Source organism: Jatropha curcas, unplaced genomic scaffold, assembly GCF_041381405.1.
Source record: "Jatropha curcas cultivar XTBG-Jc1 unplaced genomic scaffold, XTBG_Jcur_1.0 HiC_scaffold_186_pilon, whole genome shotgun sequence".
Lineage (NCBI taxonomy): Eukaryota > Viridiplantae > Streptophyta > Magnoliopsida > Malpighiales > Euphorbiaceae > Jatropha > Jatropha curcas.
Window position 1 is genome coordinate 22,361 of NW_028322404.1, and position 23,685 is coordinate 46,045.

Here is a 23,685-nt window from a genome sequence, read left to right on the forward strand (position 1 = left end):
GTAATAAGAGACATGCTATGTTTAGTGATACATTTTCATAATAAGATAGTTTATAATCGTGCTTTACGGAGTTGGCGTGGGGTGGGAGGCGGAAGGGCACATGCTTTATCATCAAACATAATAATGGCGGTGTTGTCTTGGTTGATATCGAGCTGTTCCACCTGAAGATTCAGATTGAGACCGATTGTCTGCAGGTTTACTGTGCTATGAGGAATTCTATCCAAGATTATCCAAGATTGGTATGAGTTTGGAGTAGTTTTTTCTGAATGTAAGCTATTTTTAGTCCAATTGCCAAATGTCACATTGGCTTGGATAAGAAGACAAGCAAACGATATAGCTCATGTATTGGCTAAATCAGTTCCTCATGGGGCTTGTTTTCGAACTTGAAATATTGTTCCCACTTGTATTGCTCGCTTTTTTCTCTTAAATAATAAATTACCAAAAAAAAAAAAAAAAAACACAATAATGGCGGTCATGTAAACTTATCAATGCCAGGTTATAAAGTTTCCCTACCTTCAAGGAGTCCTCCCATCATTGCTTTCTGGTTTTCATTTGGAGTTTTTTTTTTTTTTTTTTTTGAATCCATTTCCCTTGCATGAGGAGGTGGACACATTTGCTTTATTGTTTTTAAAAAGTTTACGTCACAAATTTATTTCACTAATATTTTTACACTTTTAAATATAAATTTAATCTTATTTCGAAATTCGTAACTTTGTTTACTCATATTAAAATTATTTTTTAAAATGATTAAGCTGCAATTTTTTTTTATCATCACAAGTATTTTTATATCATTTTTTTTTTTACAGATCACGCCATGGTTTTTTTAATTAGAGTATAAAAAATTTTTGGAGTCTTTCTAAAAAAAAAAAAGAATGATTTTTAGTAAAATGTTTTTAACGGTAAAAAATATGAAAACAAATCCATTGAGCTAAACAAATGCCACAAAGAGCATGCCAATTTCAAAGCAAGAGACAAGAGGGCAAAGCACATGGAGAATGGATTGTGCCGTAGGTTATGTGGCAACAAAATACAAATTTTAATTAATATTTATTCTAAATCATCCGATATAACAATTCCTTTTATATTTGTCAATTCCAGGTAGAAAATGCACAACACGGTACCATTAATATTCTTAAATCCATTTTCAATTTAACAAAAAACAAAAGAAAAAAAAATGTTTATTAATGATAAATTTTGATATAATTTGGTAATTTCTTAAAAAATGAATGTAATTAATTAAAAAAAGGGTTTTATTTTTCATATTAATCATTAAAAATGCAAAAAAAACTACATCTGATTTTGCTCTCATTCTCTTTTTCTTTTTTCTTTTTTCTTTTTTTCTTTTTCACTCATCTTTTTGTTCCTTTGGTGCATTGACATTGTCCAATGTATAGTTAATATTCAATTATTCTCATAACTTTCAAGAAAGTGTCACAGTGTTGAAAAAATGGTGTTTGGAAGTAAATAAACTCCAAAACATTGCCATTATATTGATTAATTTGATAGTACGTGATTCAAACTCAAATCGAGTTTGAATTTAATATCAATTTCAAAACTTTTTGTTTAAATTTCATTATTGAGTTTTTGAGCGACCCAAACTTATTCGCAATTATTAAATTAATTAAAAATTAAAAATTTAATATTTTTTATTTAACAATAACATTTTATTTCCATGCTACAATAACAATCTTTTGATTGTTAAAACATTTCTTCCTTATTAGAATTTTCATAATTTTTCTCATTCCATCAAATTTGGAATCCAGCATCATAGATATATACGCGTATATATAATTATAATCTTTTTTGTTTAAATTGTTCTGCTGGGTAGGAAGTGAATTTGTTATTGATTTCTTAATTGCATGTTTGAATTTCTATCAGCGAAAAATTTTATATTTACCCGTACACATATTGAAATGCGTTTGTTAATTAGGTGGTATTCTGGCATTATGCATAGCTAGCTAAAGTGCATTTTGAATAAGTAATAATTTATAAATTGAATTAAAAAAAATATATATATATATATATATATTCACGTTTATCTCAATATAAGATTATGTTTTAATATTATAAAAATCTAAAAAATGTAGACGAAAGTTATAAATAATATTTAATATTATAAAAAAGAGTATAGATAATGAGTAAAAAAACAGACTATGCCTTTTAATTTAGTTAATTCATGCGGTTAATAGTAATTCATACCAGCTAATAGCTAATAGAGATTCTGTTAATTCCATCTCTTACATAGAAATTCTAGAAGATCAAAAAATTCTAAAGATAATTATTTTTGTAATCCACACCATTTTTTTAAAATATTTTTACTAATTATTTGAAGTTTGAGGACCTAAAATTAGAAGGAGTTTGCCCCTGCAAAAAATATTCTTATAGGGAATAGATCAAAATGAGACGAAAACTATTTCCTTTGACATAAAACATTTACTACCATACTTTCCTTTTCTTTTCTTTCTTTAAGTCTAAAAATCTGCAAAAATCAAAGAGGTGGAGATGGATTCTTGGAATGTTGGTTTAGTGGCTCAAATCCCACATCGGGAAAATGGCAAGGGAGAGGGTGGCCTCTCCTCCATATAAGGAGCCTACCTCCTTCAATTTTAAATATCCCAAAACTTGTCTTCCAATACTTAGTGGGTTAGACAAGTTTCTCTCCTCTCTCAATCTGTATATTTCTTTAGTGAAATATAAATTTGGTAGTGTCCGAGGACGTAGGCAAAATTGGCCGAACCTCGTTAAATTTTGGTGTTTTCTCTTATTTATTGCTTTTGTCTTTATTTATTTAATAGCTATTGTTGGGCAAACTATTTTTGGTGGTTATTGTCTAATTAATTACTTATAAGTAAATTATGTCTAGGCAAGTGGATTTTGAAGTGAGACTATTTGTGACTCCTCCACTTATCTGGGAATTTACCTGGTGTAGTTACTCAGTACAATAATTCACAAATTGTTTTTGGTGGAAAAAAGCCCAATTTCCACAATAATTGGTATCAGAGCTAAGGTTACTAAGTATTCACTGTGGTTGCAACATAGTCTGATCTGCCACATAAAAAAAGTTCCTTGGTTGTGTTCCGCATTTTGAAAATTGATTTTATAGCTATTAAATATTTAAAGAAGAAATGGCAGACGAAAAGAAAAATACCACACCTGCTACAGCATCAACCTTCGTAAGAAATGCTGTATCAAATGCAAGATTTACAGTGGAGATTTTCGATGGCACCGGTCATTTCGGCATGTGGCAAAGTGAAGTTCTAGACGCTCTCTTTCAGCAAGGTCTAGATGTTACTATTGAAAAAGAGAAACCAAACGAGATGGAGGAGAGTGAATGGAAGACCATCGTTTGGCATGTGGTACAATTTGGTCGTGTCTTTCTAGAGAGTAAAAATATGCTTTCTCGAAAAAAACTTCTGCAAACAAATTGTGGAAGGCATTGGAGGAGAAATTTTTGAAGAAAAACAATCAGAATAAACTCTTCATGAAGAAGAAATTGTATCGCTTCGATTATGTTCCTGGTACCACTATGATGAACACATCACAAAATTTAATCAGTTGGTGGGTGATTTGTTTAATTTGGATGTGATATTTGGAGACGAAGATTTGACAGTGTTGTTACTAGCGTCTCTTCCTGATGAATTTGAGCATCTTACAACGACTCTAATCTATGGGAATAAAGATGTGACTTTCAGTGAAGTTTGTGCTGATCTTTACAGCCATGAACTGAGAAAGATAGAAAAGAAGGAAAAGGCAACTGAAGTAGAAGCTCTGGTGGTTGGAGGCCGTTCACGAAGCCAAAAGAAAGGGGGGAAAGAAAAGTAGATCCCGTTCAAGAGCCAGAGTTGAAAAAGATGAGTGTGCCTTTTGTCGTGAGAAAGGTCATTGGAATAAAGATTGTCCAAAACTGAAAGCCAAAGGCAAAGCTGTTATTGATTCAAACATAGCTGAGTGTGATGACGAAGACTCAGACTTCTCATTAGTTATCATGGCATCTATAGACAATGCATCAGCAAATTTGATAAGTTCTGGTGAAGTATGGTTACTAGACTCTGCATGCAGTCATCATATGAGTCCCCATCGGGACTGGTTTTTTAACTTTAAAGAACTTGAAAATGAAGTTGTCTATACAGCAAATAATGTTCCTTGCTTCACAGAAGGGATTAGTTCAATCCATTTGAAGAATCATGATGGATCAATCAGGATCCTGACTGATGTTCGATATGTACCGAGTTTGACAAAGAATCTCATTTCAGTGGGAGTCCTAGAATCAAAAGGATTCACTATAATTGCGAAAGAAGGAATGATGAAAATCATCTCGGGTGCACTTGTGGTGATGAAAGGAATTCGGAGAAGGAATAATTTGTATTACTATCAAGGTAATACAATTATTGAATCGACAGCAGCAGTTGTTTCTAGTGATGACAAAGAGTTAGAAACAACCAGATTGTGGCATAAGCGATTGGGACATGCAGGTGAAAAATCCTTGAAAAGATTGTTAGATCAGGGATTATTGAAAGATGTCAAAACCTGCAAGTTGGACTTCTGTGAGCATTGCACCAAAGGAAAGCAGTCAAGAGTGAAATTTGGCACCGGAATCCATAATACCAAGGGTATTTTGGACTATGTTCACTCTGATGTATGGGGACCCTCTACAACGGCTTCTTTGGGTGGCAAACATTATTATGTAACCTTTGTTGATGATTGGGGAGTATACATTGAAGTCAAAAAGATGAAGTGCTAGGAGTTTTCCTCAAATGGAAAAAATTGGTGGAAACTCAGACTGGCAGACGCATCAAATGTCTCCGAACAGACAATGGAGGAGAATACAAAAATGATGCTTTTCATAAAATCTGCGCAGATGAAGGTATTGTTCGGCACTTCACAGTTAGAAATACACCGCAGCAGAATGGGGTGGCAGAACGCATGAACCGAACATTGCTGGAGAAAGTTCGGTGTATGTTGTCTAATGCTGGGTTAGACAAGAAATTTTGGGCTGAGGCTTTGTCATATGCATGCCATCTCATTAATCGATTACCATCAACTGCTATTGGTGGCAAAACACCTATAGAGGTATGGTGTGGATAAGCTGCTAATGATTATGATTCCTTACATATATTTGGTTCCACTGCATACTATCATGTTAATGAATCGAAGCTGGATCCAAGAGCTAAGAAAGCCATTTTCATGGGGATAAGCACAGGAGTTAAAGGTTATCGACTATGGTGCACAGAATCAAAGAAAATAATCTTTAGCAGAGATGTCACTTTTGATGAATCTACCATGTTAAAAAAGGTGACAGTAGAGCAGTCAGATGGTACTCCACAATAGGCGGAGGATACTCCCAAACAGGTGGAGTTTTATAGAAAAATCCCAGTGGCAAGTACCGAACCTGCAGAAACTCCTGAGGTAGAAGGAGATTCAGATGAAGGGGAGGTTCAACTCCAAGAACCTCCACAACAACTTGAGTTAATTGCACTTGATAGGCCAAGAAGAGTTATAAGAAAGCCTGCTCGTTTTGATAATATGGTGGCCTATGCATCTCTAATTGCAGATGATAGCATTCCATCCACTTTCAATGAAGCTGTCAAAAGTTTAGAAGAAGTAAAGTGGAGAAAAGCTATGGAAGATGAAATGAAGTCCCTTTATAAGAATCAAACGTGGAACTTAGTTGATCCACCAAAGGGAAAGAAGGCAATAGGATGCAAATGGGTATATGCAAAGAAAGATGGATTTCCTGACAGAGACAGTGTTCACTATAAGGCAAGGTTGGTAGCTAAAGGCTACGCTCAGACGGAGGGAATTGATTATAATGAAGTTTTTCCTCCAGTTGTAAAACATTCCTCCATTCGAATTTTGTTAGCCTTGGTAGCACAGTTTGATTTGGAACTAGTTCAATTGGATGTAAAAACAGCGTTTTTACATGGAGATCTGGAAGAGGAATTTCTATATGACTCAGCCAGAAGGATTCAAAGTTGCTGGAAAGGAGAATATGATATGCAAACTTAAAAAATCGCTTTATGGATTGAAGCAGTCTCCGAGGCAGTGGTACAAGCGATTTGATAAGTTTATGCAAAGGCAGAAGTACACAAGAAGCAAATACGATCATTGTGTGTATTTGCGCAAGCTACAAGATGGCTTTTTCATTTATCTACTTTTGTATGTTGATGATATACTGATAGCTTCAAAGAATAAACAAGAAATTGAGAATTTGAAGAATCAGTTGAATCAAGAATTTGAAATGAAAGATCTGGACGAAGCAAAAAGGATTCTCAGCATGGAAATTACCAGAGATAGGAAATTGTGGAGACTTTGTCTAAATCAGAAGCAATATCTGAAAAAGATACTAAAGCGTTTTGGTATGGATGATAAAACCAAGCCTGTTAGTACACCTCTTGCTCCTCATTTCAAACTCAGTGCAACTCAGTCACCAAAAAATGATGCAGAACAGGAATGCATGTCAAAAGTTCCCTATGCAAATGTTGTAGGTAGCTTGATGTATGCTATGGTGTGTACAAGACCAGACATTTCACAGGCAGTTGGAGTTGTGAGCAGGTACATGCATGATCCTGGCAAGGATCATTGGCAAGCTGTGAAATGGATTCTACGGTATCTTTTGAACACTGTGGATGTTGGATTGATTTTTTAGCAGGATAAGAATAGTGGTCAATGCATAGTCGGATACTGTGATTCTGATTATGCCGGTGATTTGGATAAACGTCGATCAACTACTGGTTATGTGTTTACTCTTGCAAAAGCACCAGTTAGTTGGAAGTCTACTTTACAGTCAACAGTGGCTTTGTCTACAATAGAGGCACTGTTCATGGCAGTTACAGAGGCTGTTAAGGAGGCAATTTGGCTTCAAGGGTTGCTTGATGAATTGGGAATTAGGCAAAACAACATTGTTGTACATTGCGATAGCCAGAGTGCTATTCACTTGGCAAAGAACCAAGTTTATCATGCAAGGACGAAGCATATCGACGTTCGATTTCATTTTGTCAGAGAAATTCTAGAGGAAGGACAAGTTCAACTCCAGAAGATTCAGACTGCTGAAAATCCTGCTGATATGTTGACGAAAGTGGTGACAACTGTCAAGTTCAAATACTGCTTGGACTTGATCAATATTGTTAAAAATTGAAGCTTGGCACTACCAAGCACATTTGAAGACATTGCAACTTTGTGAGAGAGAGAGCAGAAATTTGTATTGGTGGAATTTTCGCCAAGGTGGAGATTGTTGGTTTAGTGGCTCAAATCCCACATCGGGAAAATGGCAAGGGAGAGGGTGGCCTCTCCTCCATATAAGGAGCCTACCTCCTGCAATTTTATATATCCCAAAACTTGTCTTCCAATACTTAGTGGGTTAGACAAGCTTCTCTCCTCTCTCAATTTGTATATTTTTTTAGTGAAATATAAATTTGGTAGTGTCCGAGGACGTAGGCAAAATTGGCCGAACCTCGTTAAATTTTGGTGTTCTCCCTTATTTATTGCTTTTGTCTTTATTTATTTAATAGCTATTGTTGGGTAAACTATTTTTGGTGGTTATTGTCTAATTAATTACTTCTAAGTAAATTATGTCTAGGCAAGTGGATTTTAAATGAGACCATTTGTGACTCCTCCACTTATCTGGGAATTCACCTGATGTAGTTACTCAGTACAATAATTCAAAATTATTTTTGGTGGAAAAAAAGCCCAATTTCCACAACATGGAAGGCTAAAGTTTAAGGAACGCCCTGCTCTGCTTCCTCCATCACCGCAGAGGAGTATAGATGAAGCAACAGAAAAGCAGAGAAAGTTTGCACTGACTGTAGCTCTTGCGACGGCGGCTGCTGCTGAGGCTGCCATCGCAGCCGCTGAGGTTGTCCGGGTGACCGGTTCTTCTTGGCTGGTATTAAGATACAGAGTGCTTTCCATGCCTATCTTGTAAGCTCAAGATATAAATTTTCTTATAGATATAATGAAAGCTATTTGAAATAATTTAAACTTAAGTTTACTGATGATCATTAAACTTGCTTAATTCTGTTTATGGCATTGATTGAATAGTAGTTAAGAATTTCCAGTTATTAGGTATTAGGAATTCTATCTGAATGCAACTTTTCATTAGTTCAACTGCTTCAAAAATATCATTTCTGGTTTCTGATTCCATTCGGTGAGTCGTAATGGGATGTAATTTAAATTTTCATTGTAATGGCTATGTATTTAATTATATTACATTACATTTCACTATCGCTCGACTGACCCGAGAAAAGTGTTTTGGCTTGTTTTTATCAAGAAATTTGCATGCGGTTCTTGAAATGGCATATCAGAACTATTTTTGTAGCTGCATTAATAATGCTCTAACCCTAATGAAGAAATTTTGAACTACCAAAATAGGCAAGGAAAGCTTTGCGAGCATTGAAGGGATTAGTAAGACTTCAAGCTATCGTCCGTGGCCGAGCTGCTAGACGCGAACTAACCATGAAATTGAAGCGTTTGCCATCTAATGCAAAAGCACGAATCCAGGTCAGAGCTAAAAATAATACTGATCATTACATAGATGGCGAAAATAAGCAAATTTTCAAATCCAAGGCATTGGGAGATGCAGATACTAAGGTAGGTTAAGGTTACAATACTAAATAAAATGTTTTGTTCGAATGAATTTCATAAGTGAATTATGTTTTTGGACTACAATTTTGATTGGCGAGGTGTTATTAATTTATTTTTCATGTCATCAACTAGGGGAAGAACCATGAGAAGGATCTGCAATCAGTTCAGATGGTAAAATCTAAAAAGTATATGATGAATTTTGCTTCTTTATTTATGATTTTAATTATTTTTAATTTCATGTGTATAGCTTGAATGCAAAAGCCAAAGATGTTGGGATTACAGTATGCTTTCGAAGGAAGAGATGGAAGCCTTATGGTTCAAAAAACAAGAAGCCAATATCAAAAGAGACAGGATGGTGAAATACTCATTTTCACATCGGGTAATTGACAATAGAATTTGATTTAATTATATTGAATTATCGTATGAAATTCCAAATGTACTCTTTGGAATTCCTTCCCATGTTCAATTCCAAAATTAATTACATTTTAGGAGAGGAGAAACAGTCATATGTTTGAAGAATCACTACCCAACAAAGAAATTAGCAGTCCCAGCAATTGGTTAGAACCATTGGCGAACAAAGACATGTACACTAGAGAAGAAATGGAGAATCTGAAACCAACTAGTGATCTGTTTGGTGCAATGCAAATTAGAACAAGAAGTACGCGAAAACAAGATTCTATAGATGGATTAAATTCACCAGTACTATCATTTCCAAGAAGATCATTTTGTCGAACACATCGGAGTACTACTTCAGGAGATGAAAGTAGTCCAGTTTTTCCGACTTACATGGCAGCGACTAAATCTGCAAAGGCAAAGGCAAGGTCGATGAGCACGCCGAGGCAACGAATAGATGATGGTTTTAACTTATCATACAAGAATGGAGTATGTTTTTGATCTTCTTATAATGATCAAATGTTTGATAATTGCAGAAAGAGTGGATATGCATAGAGTGAACTTATTACATGTAGAGGAGTTTTGATATCTTGTATTGATACATGAAACTGTTTGATTCACTCTGAAATTGAAATGGACTGAAATGATTCTTTATTTTGAATTTTCAAAATGATACATAAGATATAATTATAAAGAAACATAAGAACTCATACGCATAATGCATTTATATAGCAAATTAAAATTTACAGACACAAATATACTTATTGCCCTATCATTCTTACGAAGATCTCAATGCTCAAAATTATGATTATTAATTAATAGAGAAAAAATTTCCTAACTCTTTAATTAAAATTGACTTCATATTTAGGCTGTTTGTTTGGCAAGAAAAGTCCCCAGTATTTCTCGTAGTCCGGACTTTTTTGATTCTCATCAAACATAGCAAAAATATAAGTTTCTATAGCTTTTCCAGGCCTTCTTGGAGTTCCCTTTTTAACATGTTGAATCAAATTGTTATTATAAGTTCTTGCATTTTCTACTGAAGTGGCTTTTCCTCCGGCTGTCGGCCATCCACTCTCTGCTACAACTATATCTAAAGATCTTCCACCTGATTTCTCTAATGCAGCATAAACCGCATCAAGAATGGCATCAAAGAGATTTTGATAGCTAAGCGGCGGATCGGAGACAACCGTAGAAGGAGCCGTAAAAAGAGCATAGTCGAGACGAATATCACCGGAATTCTCTATGTAACTGAAATAAGGATATATATTCACAAGTAATGGCGATCCATTCGCTACCAGAAATTGGATAAGCGGGTCAAGTATTGGACGATATTCTTGTTTGAAAGAGCCTATAGAAGGAGGGTATGACTCGGCAAGTACGCCAGTGTCAATAGCTGTAGAAACTTTAATAGCATCTCCTAAACCAGCTGATAGAAGCGCATTACGTGTGTTCATCATAGCAGGTACTAGAAATTGGGCAAAGGAATCTGAAGGGTGGACTTCGTTTCCAACAGAAATGTAACGAAACTTGACGTTGGGATAACGTTGTACATTGTTTTGAACCCATGTGTTTGCTTCTGCTTGACTAGAAGCAACGCGTTGAAGATCAGAGTTTGGAAGACCTAAAATGAGCTCAATATTGGAGCCTTCTAAGGCTTCTTGAGCTGCTTGGTCTGGAGCGTAGATTCGCATTCGGCGAATGCCATTCTGGTTAAAGAGAGAGATAACTTCCGGTGGGGGTGGCAGGTTATTGCCAAGCATTCCATAGCAAACACCTATTTGAGCACCTGCATTACAAAGAGTAACAATACACAGTCTTTTTTATCAGCAAATTAATTAATTTATAAATATAAATCATGAAAACCTTAACATTTTCAGGAAACTAAATCCGAGCCATCAGACTTCCTTTTATACCCAAACCTAACCCGAAGATGTTAAGTAAAAAACCGTTCGGGGATACCTGTTGCATTGAGGGTAGCAAGTAGGAGCACTAAAAGTAGCATCTTGGAGGTTGTGGAAGGGCTTTTGCCATCTGAACAAGAGCTAGCCATCCTTAAAGAAATAGATAATAAACTTACGAGAGCTCCAAGCATATTGCCTTCTTCACTAGCTCCTCTATTTATATTAGAAACAAGAGCACTGTATTTAATTTCCATTTGATCTATTAAGGTATATAAATTTCTTATTTAGTTCTGTTTTTCCCTATTTAGGATTTAAATTTGTTTTCCTATTTAAGTGAGATTATGTTTTCTTATTTAGCTAATATTTTAGTTTCCGTGGAACATTGAAGGGATTGGTAAGACTTGAAGCTGTTAGACACCAAGTAATGAAATTGAAGGGATTACAGTATGCTGTCAAAGGAAGACAGTGGCTTTTCCAGGCCATCCACTAAAGAACTTCCAACAGCAATATAGTAAATTAATTTGTAACCACCAATGAGACTTAATGTCCTGTTCTTATATTTCAGTTAATATAACAAAATTCTATATCAAAATACTTGTTGAATTTAAAATAATCTTAATTTTTTTCTTACTATTATGAATTTCTACTTAATTCCTAATGTTATTATTAGGCATTTAAAATAATTAATAAAATTTCTACTTTATAATAAATATCTTTCATTATTTTTGTATAAATTATTTTGAAGATCAAATCTCATTTGTCATAAAAATTTGATCGGTGCTTCTTTGAATTTATACTTAAAATAATAGAATTAATAAATTTAAAGTCTAATTAATTCCAACCCATTTTGATTTGAACAGAATCCATATAGTTAAAGCTTGTAATAGTCTAAGATTTAAAGAGATATCTCGAATATTTATTTAATTCAATTCGTTAAATATTTTTTAATTCAAATCTGATCATTAATTTTAAAATTTAATGTTACAGTAACTATTGATTATTATGTTGAATAAAAAAATAATATCTAAATATTATAATAAATAAATAATACTAAATGATATTAGATTTATATAGATAGAGAAAATAATAATAAATATAAAAATAATACTAAATAGAGAAGAGATTAAAAAAAAAAAAAGAGAATTTGAATAGAGATAAAAATATAAGCTCGTATATTTTTGGATAAATAAATAACATTAGATTTATATAAATACAGAAAATAATAGTAAGAATAACAATGACAATAATAATTTTATGAGGATAAAAATGAAAAAAAAAAATATAGAATTAAAAACAGAAAACACAATTATGTAAACCACTATTTATTTTTAAAAAATTTATTTTTTGTTTTCAAAACAGTTTTCTCAAAAGTAAAGAAAAAAAATTGAACAAATTTAAATAAAGAGGTTTTGTTTATTAAAAAAAAACGAAAATAAAAAACTTAATCGAAAGGTAAATTCTACAACCCTGAGTCAGAGTCCCTACTGCTGCTGGTGCAAGCACTTGAAGGTCAAAAATGCAGATGGCTGTTATTTTGGCAATATTATTTCTCACTGTATATATCTTCTCAAAAAACTAGATTATTGCTGTATATCTTTTGTTAAGCGGTCAGTGAATAGGGTTGCTTATTAAAGGAGTGGGTCCTGTCCTTCCCTTGTTGATTGCTGATTCTGTTCTTGTTGATCATTTTCCTTTTTTAAAAGAAAAAAAAAAAAGAAAGAAATATACAAGTTGTTAGAAAACTTGTTGTAGACTTTTCTTTAAAATTGAAAGCAATTAATATACAAGTTAGAAATATGAAAATAAGATAGTTTTTTGAAAGTAATACAAGTTGAAAAATTTAATTTTTCTCTGAACTTTAATTGTCTTTTTGCACTTAGCCTTACCTTTAAAACTGTTTTTTTGTAGATACGCTAATATTTATTAAAAATTATGAACTCCTTGATTTATTAAACAAAAATTCTGTGTACAGAATGAGTTTGGCGCAAATTGCAAGAAAATTACAAAATATATGTTTATTTGTAATTGGAAGAAAATTACAAAAAGGCGCAAATTGGTGCATTAGGCCAATTAAAATTTACTTGATGTTGTATTCCTGAAAAATTGACTTCATATTTAGGCTGTTTGTTTGGCAAGAAAAGTCCCCAGAATTGCCCAGAATTGTTTTAGTAATATATATTGTCCATAATATTATAATTTATAATAAAAATTAAAAAAATATATATATATACAGTATTATGATATAACATGTTATATTAGCAAACCACTTAATTTTTTTTTCTAAAAAAAACGAATATAAAATTAATTTAAATGCCTAAGACTTTAGTTAAAAGTAAAAAAAAAAAAAAATATCAAAAATATAAATGATCCTCTAAAACAATGATTAATATATTAATTATTATATTAACTATCTATCTATAATATAAATTCGAAACGTAATAAATCAAATCAAGTTAATAATCATTGTGAGAAAATTTCTATTTATTATATTACTTTGCAATAATATAAATTCTTCATAATATTATAATATATATAAATTAAATTATATTTACTTGTAATGAGTACAAATATCGTGTAACGCACGTTCGAGAAAGCTAGCATATAGAAATTTCTAAAGGCCAAAAAATTTAATGATAATTACTTTTGTAATCCACATTATTATTTTTTAAATATTTATCTGAAGTTTGAGGACCTAAAAGGAGTAGCCGGAGTTTGCCCCTGCTAAACATATTCTTATAAGAAATAGATCAAAAGAGACGAAAAACAAAAAAGAAGAAAGAGAGAAAATGATGAATGATCAAAATTATATAGGTGTTTCTTTATAAGTTTTATAAGGACAGTGAAAATTATAATTGTAATTTTTTTACTGAGAATTGTTAATTATGAGATTTATATGGTGTTTCTTTATAAGTTTTGTAGAAATAAAATTCATTTGAAACCATGCATCAAATATATGGATATAACCAAAACTCTCCTACAAATGTCTAGCAAAAACAAAGGGAAAATATTATTATTGATTGAATATATAAAACCACTACATTGATGAAATTCAAACACACTAATAGGAAAAACTAAAATTATATTTATTGGCCGATCATTCTTTTCCTTTTTGATCCATTGGAAACATTATATCTAAAATAACATTGTTGGTTACACAGTAAGGGATAAACTTCCCTTTTAAATTTATTAAAAATAGACAACATAGATAAAACTCAAATCTGACACTATTTGAGTTTCAAAACTCAAATTTATTATCATTACAGAATTACTATTAGTAAAACATAAGAGTTTCCATTTTATGCTACTTCTTGCAAATCCTTCAATTAAAGTTGACTTGATATTTGTGCTGTTTGTTAGGCAAGAAAAGCCCCCAATATTTCTCATATTCTGGACTTTTTTTATTCTCATCAAACATAGCAAAAATATAAGTTTCTATAGCTTTTCCAGGCCTTCTTGGAGTTCCCTTTTTAACATGTTGAATCAAATTGTTATTATAAGTTCTTGCATTTTCTACTGAAGTGGCTTCTCCTCCGGCTGTCGGCCATCCACTCTCTGCTACAACTATATCTAAAGAACTTCCACCTGATTTCTCTAATGCAGCATAAACAGCATCAAGCATCGCATCAAAAAGATTCTGATAGTTACGTGGCGGGTCTGAGACAACCGTTGATTTAGCTGTGAAAAGAGCATAATCGAGATGAATATCACGAGTATTTCCAGTGTAACTAAAGTAAGGATATAGATTAACGAGTAATGGGGATCTCTTCTCTATGAGAAATTTGATGAGCGGATCAAGTATTGGACGATACTCTTGTTTGAAAGAGCCTTTAGAAGGAGGAAATGACTCGGAGAGTACTCCGGTATCAACAGCCGAAGAAACTTTAATAGAATCTCCTAAACCTGTTGACACAAGCGCCTTACGTATATTTTTCATAGCAGGTAGTAGAAATTGAGCAATGGAATCTGAAGGTTTAACTTCATTTCCAACAGCAATGTAACGAACTTGACATCCGGGTAGTTTCGGACATTATTTTGTACCCATGTCTTTGCTTCAGCTTCACTAGAAGCAATTTTTTGAAGGTCATCATTCGGAAGACCTAACATGAGTTCAATATTGGTGCCTCTCAAGGCTTGCAGAGTTGCTTGGTTTGGATCGTAGATTCGCATTCTGCGAATGCCATTCTGGTTAAAGAGAGAGATAACTTCTGGTGGGGGTGGTAGGTTATTGCCATGCATTCCATAGCAAACACCTATCTGAGCAACTGTTGTATCAAGGGTAGCAAGTAGAAGCCCAAAGAGTAGTATCATGGAGATTGAAGAAGGGTTTTTGCTAATTGAACAAGACCTAGCCATTCTCTGAACAATTTGGAATAAACTTATGAGGTTGCAAGTATATCAAGAGCAAAATATATCTTAAAAAAATTAATAATGATACAAGTCCTAATATTTTAGAATTATGCCATAATATTTACATCTTGTAATAAGAGACATGCTATGTTTAGTGATACATTTTCATAATAAGATAGTTTATAATCGTGCTTTACGGAGTTGGCGTGGGGTGGGAGGCGGAAGGGCACATGCTTTATCATCAAACATAATAATGGCGGTGTTGTCTTGGTTGATATCGAGCTGTTCCACCTGAAGATTCAGATTGAGACCGATTGTCTGCAGGTTTACTGTGCTATGAGGAATTCTATCCAAGATTATCCAAGATTGGTATGAGTTTGGAGTAGTTTTTTCTGAATGTAAGCTACTTTTAGTCCAATTGCCAAATGTCACATTGGCTTGGATAAGAAGACAAGCAAACGATATAGTTCATGTATTGGCTAAATCAGTTCCTCATGGGGCTTGTTTTCGAACTTGAAATATTGTTCCCACTTGTATTGCTCGCTTTTTTCTCTTAAATAATAAATTACCAAAAAAAAAAAAAAAAACACAATAATGGCGGTCATGTAAACTTATCAATGCCAGGTTATAAAGTTTCCCTACCTTCAAGGAGTCCTCCCATCATTGCTTTCTGGTTTTCATTTGGAGTTTTTTTTTTTTTTTTTTTTGAATCCATTTCCCTTGCATGAGGAGGTGGACACATTTGCTTTATTGTTTTTAAAAAGTTTACGTCACAAATTTATTTCACTAATATTTTTACACTTTTAAATATAAATTTAATCTTATTTCGAAATTCGTAACTTTGTTTACTCATATTAAAATTATTTTTTAAAATGATTAAGCTGCAATTTTTTTTTATCATCACAAGTATTTTTATATCATTTTTTTTTTTACAGATCACGCCATGGTTTTTTTAATTAGAGTATAAAAAATTTTTGGAGTCTTTCTAAAAAAAAAAAAGAATGATTTTTAGTAAAATGTTTTTAACGGTAAAAAATATGAAAACAAATCCATTGAGCTAAACAAATGCCACAAAGAGCATGCCAATTTCAAAGCAAGAGACAAGAGGGCAAAGCACATGGAGAATGGATTGTGCCGTAGGTTATGTGGCAACAAAATACAAATTTTAATTAATATTTATTCTAAATCATCCGATATAACAATTCCTTTTATATTTGTCAATTCCAGGTAGAAAATGCACAACACGGTACCATTAATATTCTTAAATCCATTTTCAATTTAACAAAAAACAAAAGAAAAAAAAATGTTTATTAATGATAAATTTTGATATAATTTGGTAATTTCTTAAAAAATGAATGTAATTAATTAAAAAAAGGGTTTTATTTTTCATATTAATCATTAAAAATGCAAAAAAAACTACATCTGATTTTGCTCTCATTCTCTTTTTCTTTTTTCTTTTTTCTTTTTTTCTTTTTCACTCATCTTTTTGTTCCTTTGGTGCATTGACATTGTCCAATGTATAGTTAATATTCAATTATTCTCATAACTTTCAAGAAAGTGTCACAGTGTTGAAAAAATGGTGTTTGGAAGTAAATAAACTCCAAAACATTGCCATTATATTGATTAATTTGATAGTACGTGATTCAAACTCAAATCGAGTTTGAATTTAATATCAATTTCAAAACTTTTTGTTTAAATTTCATTATTGAGTTTTTGAGCGACCCAAACTTATTCGCAATTATTAAATTAATTAAAAATTAAAAATTTAATATTTTTTATTTAACAATAACATTTTATTTCCATGCTACAATAACAATCTTTTGATTGTTAAAACATTTCTTCCTTATTAGAATTTTCATAATTTTTCTCATTCCATCAAATTTGGAATCCAGCATCATAGATATATACGCGTATATATAATTATAATCTTTTTTGTTTAAATTGTTCTGCTGGGTAGGAAGTGAATTTGTTATTGATTTCTTAATTGCATGTTTGAATTTCTATCAGCGAAAAATTTTATATTTACCCGTACACATATTGAAATGCGTTTGTTAATTAGGTGGTATTCTGGCATTATGCATAGCTAGCTAAAGTGCATTTTGAATAAGTAATAATTTATAAATTGAATTAAAAAAAATATATATATATATATATATATTCACGTTTATCTCAATATAAGATCATGTTTTAATATTATAAAAATCTAAAAAATGTAGACGAAAGTTATAAATAATATTTAATATTATAAAAAAGAGTATAGATAATGAGTAAAAAAACAGACTATGCCTTTTAATTTAGTTAATTCATGCGGTTAATAGTAATTCATACCAGCTAATAGCTAATAGAGATTCTGTTAATTCCATCTCTTACATAGAAATTCTAGAAGATCAAAAAATTCTAAAGATAATTATTTTTGTAATCCACACCATTTTTTTAAAATATTTTTACTAATTATTTGAAGTTTGAGGACCTAAAATTAGAAGGAGTTTGCCCCTGCAAAAAATATTCTTATAGGGAATAGATCAAAATGAGACGAAAACTATTTCCTTTGACATAAAACATTTACTACCATACTTTCCTTTTCTTTTCTTTCTTTAAGTCTAAAAATCTGCAAAAATCAAAGAGGTGGAGATGGATTCTTGGAATGTTGGTTTAGTGGCTCAAATCCCACATCGGGAAAATGGCAAGGGAGAGGGTGGCCTCTCCTCCATATAAGGAGCCTACCTCCTTCAATTTTAAATATCCCAAAACTTGTCTTCCAATACTTAGTGGGTTAGACAAGTTTCTCTCCTCTCTCAATCTGTATATTTCTTTAGTGAAATATAAATTTGGTAGTGTCCGAGGACGTAGGCAAAATTGGCCGAACCTCGTTAAATTTTGGTGTTTTCTCTTATTTATTGCTTTTGTCTTTATTTATTTAATAGCTATTGTTGGGCAAACTATTTTTGGTGGTTATTGTCTAATTAATTACTTATAAGTAAATTATGTCTAGGCAAGTGGATTTTGAAGTGAGACTATTTGTGACTCCTCCACTTATCTGGGAATTTACCTGGTGTAGTTACTCAGTACAATAATTCACAAATTGTTTTTGGTGGAAAAAAGCCCAATTTCCACAATAATTGGTATCAGAGCTAAGGTTACTAAGTATTCACTGTGGTTGCAACATAGTCTGATCTGCCACATAAAAAAAGTTCCTTGGTTGTGTTCCGCATTTTGAAAATTGATTTTATAGCTATTAAATATTTAAAGAAGAAATGGCAGACGAAAAGAAAAATACCACACCTGCTACAGCATCAACCTTCGTAAGAAATGCTGTATCAAATGCAAGATTTACAGTGGAGATTTTCGATGGCACCGGTCATTTCGGCATGTGGCAAAGTGAAGTTCTAGACGCTCTCTTTCAGCAAGGTCTAGATGTTACTATTGAAAAAGAGAAACCAAACGAGATGGAGGAGAGTGAATGGAAGACCATCGTTTGGCATGTGGTACAATTTGGTCGTGTCTTTCTAGAGAGTAAAAATATGCTTTCTCGAAAAAAACTTCTGCAAACAAATTGTGGAAGGCATTGGAGGAGAAATTTTTGAAGAAAAACAATCAGAATAAACTCTTCATGAAGAAGAAATTGTATCGCTTCGATTATGTTCCTGGTACCACTATGATGAACACATCACAAAATTTAATCAGTTGGTGGGTGATTTGTTTAATTTGGATGTGATATTTGGAGACGAAGATTTGACAGTGTTGTTACTAGCGTCTCTTCCTGATGAATTTGAGCATCTTACAACGACTCTAATCTATGGGAATAAAGATGTGACTTTCAGTGAAGTTTGTGCTGATCTTTACAGCCATGAACTGAGAAAGATAGAAAAGAAGGAAAAGGCAACTGAAGTAGAAGCTCTGGTGGTTGGAGGCCGTTCACGAAGCCAAAAGAAAGGGGGGAAAGAAAAGTAGATCCCGTTCAAGAGCCAGAGTTGAAAAAGATGAGTGTGCCTTTTGTCGTGAGAAAGGTCATTGGAATAAAGATTGTCCAAAACTGAAAGCCAAAGGCAAAGCTGTTATTGATTCAAACATAGCTGAGTGTGATGACGAAGACTCAGACTTCTCATTAGTTATCATGGCATCTATAGACAATGCATCAGCAAATTTGATAAGTTCTGGTGAAGTATGGTTACTAGACTCTGCATGCAGTCATCATATGAGTCCCCATCGGGACTGGTTTTTTAACTTTAAAGAACTTGAAAATGAAGTTGTCTATACAGCAAATAATGTTCCTTGCTTCACAGAAGGGATTAGTTCAATCCATTTGAAGAATCATGATGGATCAATCAGGATCCTGACTGATGTTCGATATGTACCGAGTTTGACAAAGAATCTCATTTCAGTGGGAGTCCTAGAATCAAAAGGATTCACTATAATTGCGAAAGAAGGAATGATGAAAATCATCTCGGGTGCACTTGTGGTGATGAAAGGAATTCGGAGAAGGAATAATTTGTATTACTATCAAGGTAATACAATTATTGAATCGACAGCAGCAGTTGTTTCTAGTGATGACAAAGAGTTAGAAACAACCAGATTGTGGCATAAGCGATTGGGACATGCAGGTGAAAAATCCTTGAAAAGATTGTTAGATCAGGGATTATTGAAAGATGTCAAAACCTGCAAGTTGGACTTCTGTGAGCATTGCACCAAAGGAAAGCAGTCAAGAGTGAAATTTGGCACCGGAATCCATAATACCAAGGGTATTTTGGACTATGTTCACTCTGATGTATGGGGACCCTCTACAACGGCTTCTTTGGGTGGCAAACATTATTATGTAACCTTTGTTGATGATTGGGGAGTATACATTGAAGTCAAAAAGATGAAGTGCTAGGAGTTTTCCTCAAATGGAAAAAATTGGTGGAAACTCAGACTGGCAGACGCATCAAATGTCTCCGAACAGACAATGGAGGAGAATACAAAAATGATGCTTTTCATAAAATCTGCGCAGATGAAGGTATTGTTCGGCACTTCACAGTTAGAAATACACCGCAGCAGAATGGGGTGGCAGAACGCATGAACCGAACATTGCTGGAGAAAGTTCGGTGTATGTTGTCTAATGCTGGGTTAGACAAGAAATTTTGGGCTGAGGCTTTGTCATATGCATGCCATCTCATTAATCGATTACCATCAACTGCTATTGGTGGCAAAACACCTATAGAGGTATGGTGTGGATAAGCTGCTAATGATTATGATTCCTTACATATATTTGGTTCCACTGCATACTATCATGTTAATGAATCGAAGCTGGATCCAAGAGCTAAGAAAGCCATTTTCATGGGGATAAGCACAGGAGTTAAAGGTTATCGACTATGGTGCACAGAATCAAAGAAAATAATCTTTAGCAGAGATGTCACTTTTGATGAATCTACCATGTTAAAAAAGGTGACAGTAGAGCAGTCAGATGGTACTCCACAATAGGCGGAGGATACTCCCAAACAGGTGGAGTTTTATAGAAAAATCCCAGTGGCAAGTACCGAACCTGCAGAAACTCCTGAGGTAGAAGGAGATTCAGATGAAGGGGAGGTTCAACTCCAAGAACCTCCACAACAACTTGAGTTAATTGCACTTGATAGGCCAAGAAGAGTTATAAGAAAGCCTGCTCGTTTTGATAATATGGTGGCCTATGCATCTCTAATTGCAGATGATAGCATTCCATCCACTTTCAATGAAGCTGTCAAAAGTTTAGAAGAAGTAAAGTGGAGAAAAGCTATGGAAGATGAAATGAAGTCCCTTTATAAGAATCAAACGTGGAACTTAGTTGATCCACCAAAGGGAAAGAAGGCAATAGGATGCAAATGGGTATATGCAAAGAAAGATGGATTTCCTGACAGAGACAGTGTTCACTATAAGGCAAGGTTGGTAGCTAAAGGCTACGCTCAGACGGAGGGAATTGATTATAATGAAGTTTTTCCTCCAGTTGTAAAACATTCCTCCATTCGAATTTTGTTAGCCTTGGTAGCACAGTTTGATTTGGAACTAGTTCAATTGGATGTAAAAACAGCGTTTTTACATGGAGATCTGGAAGAGGAATTTCTATATGACTCAGCCAGAAGGATTCAAAGTTGCTGGAAAGGAGAATATGATATGCAAACTTAAAAAATCGCTTTATGGATTGAAGCAGTCTCCGAGGCAGTGGTACAAGCGATTTGATAAGTTTATGCAAAGGCAGAAGTACACAAGAAGCAAATACGATCATTGTGTGTATTTGCGCAAGCTACAAGATGGCTTTTTCATTTATCTACTTTTGTATGTTGATGATATACTGATAGCTTCAAAGAATAAACAAGAAATTGAGAATTTGAAGAATCAGTTGAATCAAGAATTTGAAATGAAAGATCTGGACGAAGCAAAAAGGATTCTCAGCATGGAAATTACCAGAGATAGGAAATTGTGGAGACTTTGTCTAAATCAGAAGCAATATCTGAAAAAGATACTAAAGCGTTTTGGTATGGATGATAAAACCAAGCCTGTTAGTACACCTCTTGCTCCTCATTTCAAACTCAGTGCAACTCAGTCACCAAAAAATGATGCAGAACAGGAATGCATGTCAAAAGTTCCCTATGCAAATGTTGTAGGTAGCTTGATGTATGCTATGGTGTGTACAAGACCAGACATTTCACAGGCAGTTGGAGTTGTGAGCAGGTACATGCATGATCCTGGCAAGGATCATTGGCAAGCTGTGAAATGGATTCTACGGTATCTTTTGAACACTGTGGATGTTGGATTGATTTTTTAGCAGGATAAGAATAGTGGTCAATGCATAGTCGGATACTGTGATTCTGATTATGCCGGTGATTTGGATAAACGTCGATCAACTACTGGTTATGTGTTTACTCTTGCAAAAGCACCAGTTAGTTGGAAGTCTACTTTACAGTCAACAGTGGCTTTGTCTACAATAGAGGCACTGTTCATGGCAGTTACAGAGGCTGTTAAGGAGGCAATTTGGCTTCAAGGGTTGCTTGATGAATTGGGAATTAGGCAAAACAACATTGTTGTACATTGCGATAGCCAGAGTGCTATTCACTTGGCAAAGAACCAAGTTTATCATGCAAGGACGAAGCATATCGACGTTCGATTTCATTTTGTCAGAGAAATTCTAGAGGAAGGACAAGTTCAACTCCAGAAGATTCAGACTGCTGAAAATCCTGCTGATATGTTGACGAAAGTGGTGACAACTGTCAAGTTCAAATACTGCTTGGACTTGATCAATATTGTTAAAAATTGAAGCTTGGCACTACCAAGCACATTTGAAGACATTGCAACTTTGTGAGAGAGAGAGCAGAAATTTGTATTGGTGGAATTTTCGCCAAGGTGGAGATTGTTGGTTTAGTGGCTCAAATCCCACATCGGGAAAATGGCAAGGGAGAGGGTGGCCTCTCCTCCATATAAGGAGCCTACCTCCTGCAATTTTATATATCCCAAAACTTGTCTTCCAATACTTAGTGGGTTAGACAAGCTTCTCTCCTCTCTCAATTTGTATATTTTTTTAGTGAAATATAAATTTGGTAGTGTCCGAGGACGTAGGCAAAATTGGCCGAACCTCGTTAAATTTTGGTGTTCTCCCTTATTTATTGCTTTTGTCTTTATTTATTTAATAGCTATTGTTGGGTAAACTATTTTTGGTGGTTATTGTCTAATTAATTACTTCTAAGTAAATTATGTCTAGGCAAGTGGATTTTAAATGAGACCATTTGTGACTCCTCCACTTATCTGGGAATTCACCTGATGTAGTTACTCAGTACAATAATTCAAAATTATTTTTGGTGGAAAAAAAGCCCAATTTCCACAACATGGAAGGCTAAAGTTTAAGGAACGCCCTGCTCTGCTTCCTCCATCACCGCAGAGGAGTATAGATGAAGCAACAGAAAAGCAGAGAAAGTTTGCACTGACTGTAGCTCTTGCGACGGCGGCTGCTGCTGAGGCTGCCATCGCAGCCGCTGAGGTTGTCCGGGTGACCGGTTCTTCTTGGCTGGTATTAAGATACAGAGTGCTTTCCATGCCTATCTTGTAAGCTCAAGATATAAATTTTCTTATAGATATAATGAAAGCTATTTGAAATAATTTAAACTTAAGTTTACTGATGATCATTAAACTTGCTTAATTCTGTTTATGGCATTGATTGAATAGTAGTTAAGAATTTCCAGTTATTAGGTATTAGGAATTCTATCTGAATGCAACTTTTCATTAGTTCAACTGCTTCAAAAATATCATTTCTGGTTTCTGATTCCATTCGGTGAGTCGTAATGGGATGTAATTTAAATTTTCATTGTAATGGCTATGTATTTAATTATATTACATTACATTTCACTATCGCTCGACTGACCCGAGAAAAGTGTTTTGGCTTGTTTTTATCAAGAAATTTGCATGCGGTTCTTGAAATGGCATATCAGAACTATTTTGTAGCTGCATTAATAATGCTCTAACA

At 33.7% G+C, this 23,685-nt stretch overlaps 1 protein-coding gene and 2 pseudogenes across 1 annotated transcript; 1 reads left to right on the forward strand and 2 right to left on the reverse strand.

Moving 5' to 3' along the window:
- Window positions 1-206: 206 nt before the first annotated feature.
- Window positions 207-9,504, forward strand: LOC149491988 (protein IQ-DOMAIN 12-like; annotated as a pseudogene).
- A 179-nt stretch (window positions 9,505-9,683) lies between these two features.
- On the reverse strand, window positions 9,684-11,237 carry LOC149491989 (glucan endo-1,3-beta-glucosidase, basic isoform-like). The gene is made up of 2 exons (XM_089716937.1): window positions 10,933-11,237; window positions 9,684-10,759 (listed from the first exon to the last, which is right to left on the reverse strand). The coding sequence occupies exons 1-2, from the start codon at window positions 11,126-11,128 to the stop codon at window positions 9,816-9,818; spliced, it is 1,140 nt and encodes a 379-aa protein (XP_089573063.1). The 5' UTR covers window positions 11,129-11,237; the 3' UTR covers window positions 9,684-9,815.
- A 2,814-nt stretch (window positions 11,238-14,051) lies between these two features.
- On the reverse strand, window positions 14,052-15,308 carry LOC149491990 (glucan endo-1,3-beta-glucosidase, basic isoform pseudogene; annotated as a pseudogene).
- Window positions 15,309-23,685: the final 8,377 nt, after the last annotated feature.

Bases quoted from the DNA above. Each gene is read 5' to 3' on its own strand.
- LOC149491989 (XM_089716937.1), bottom strand. From the start codon at position 11,128: ATGGAAATTAAATACAGTGCTCTTGTTTCTAATATAAATAGAGGAGCT. The intron at 10,760-10,932 runs GTATCCCCGAAC...TTTGTAATGCAG, and splicing joins TGCTACCCTCAATGCAACAG to GTGCTCAAATAGGTGTTTGC.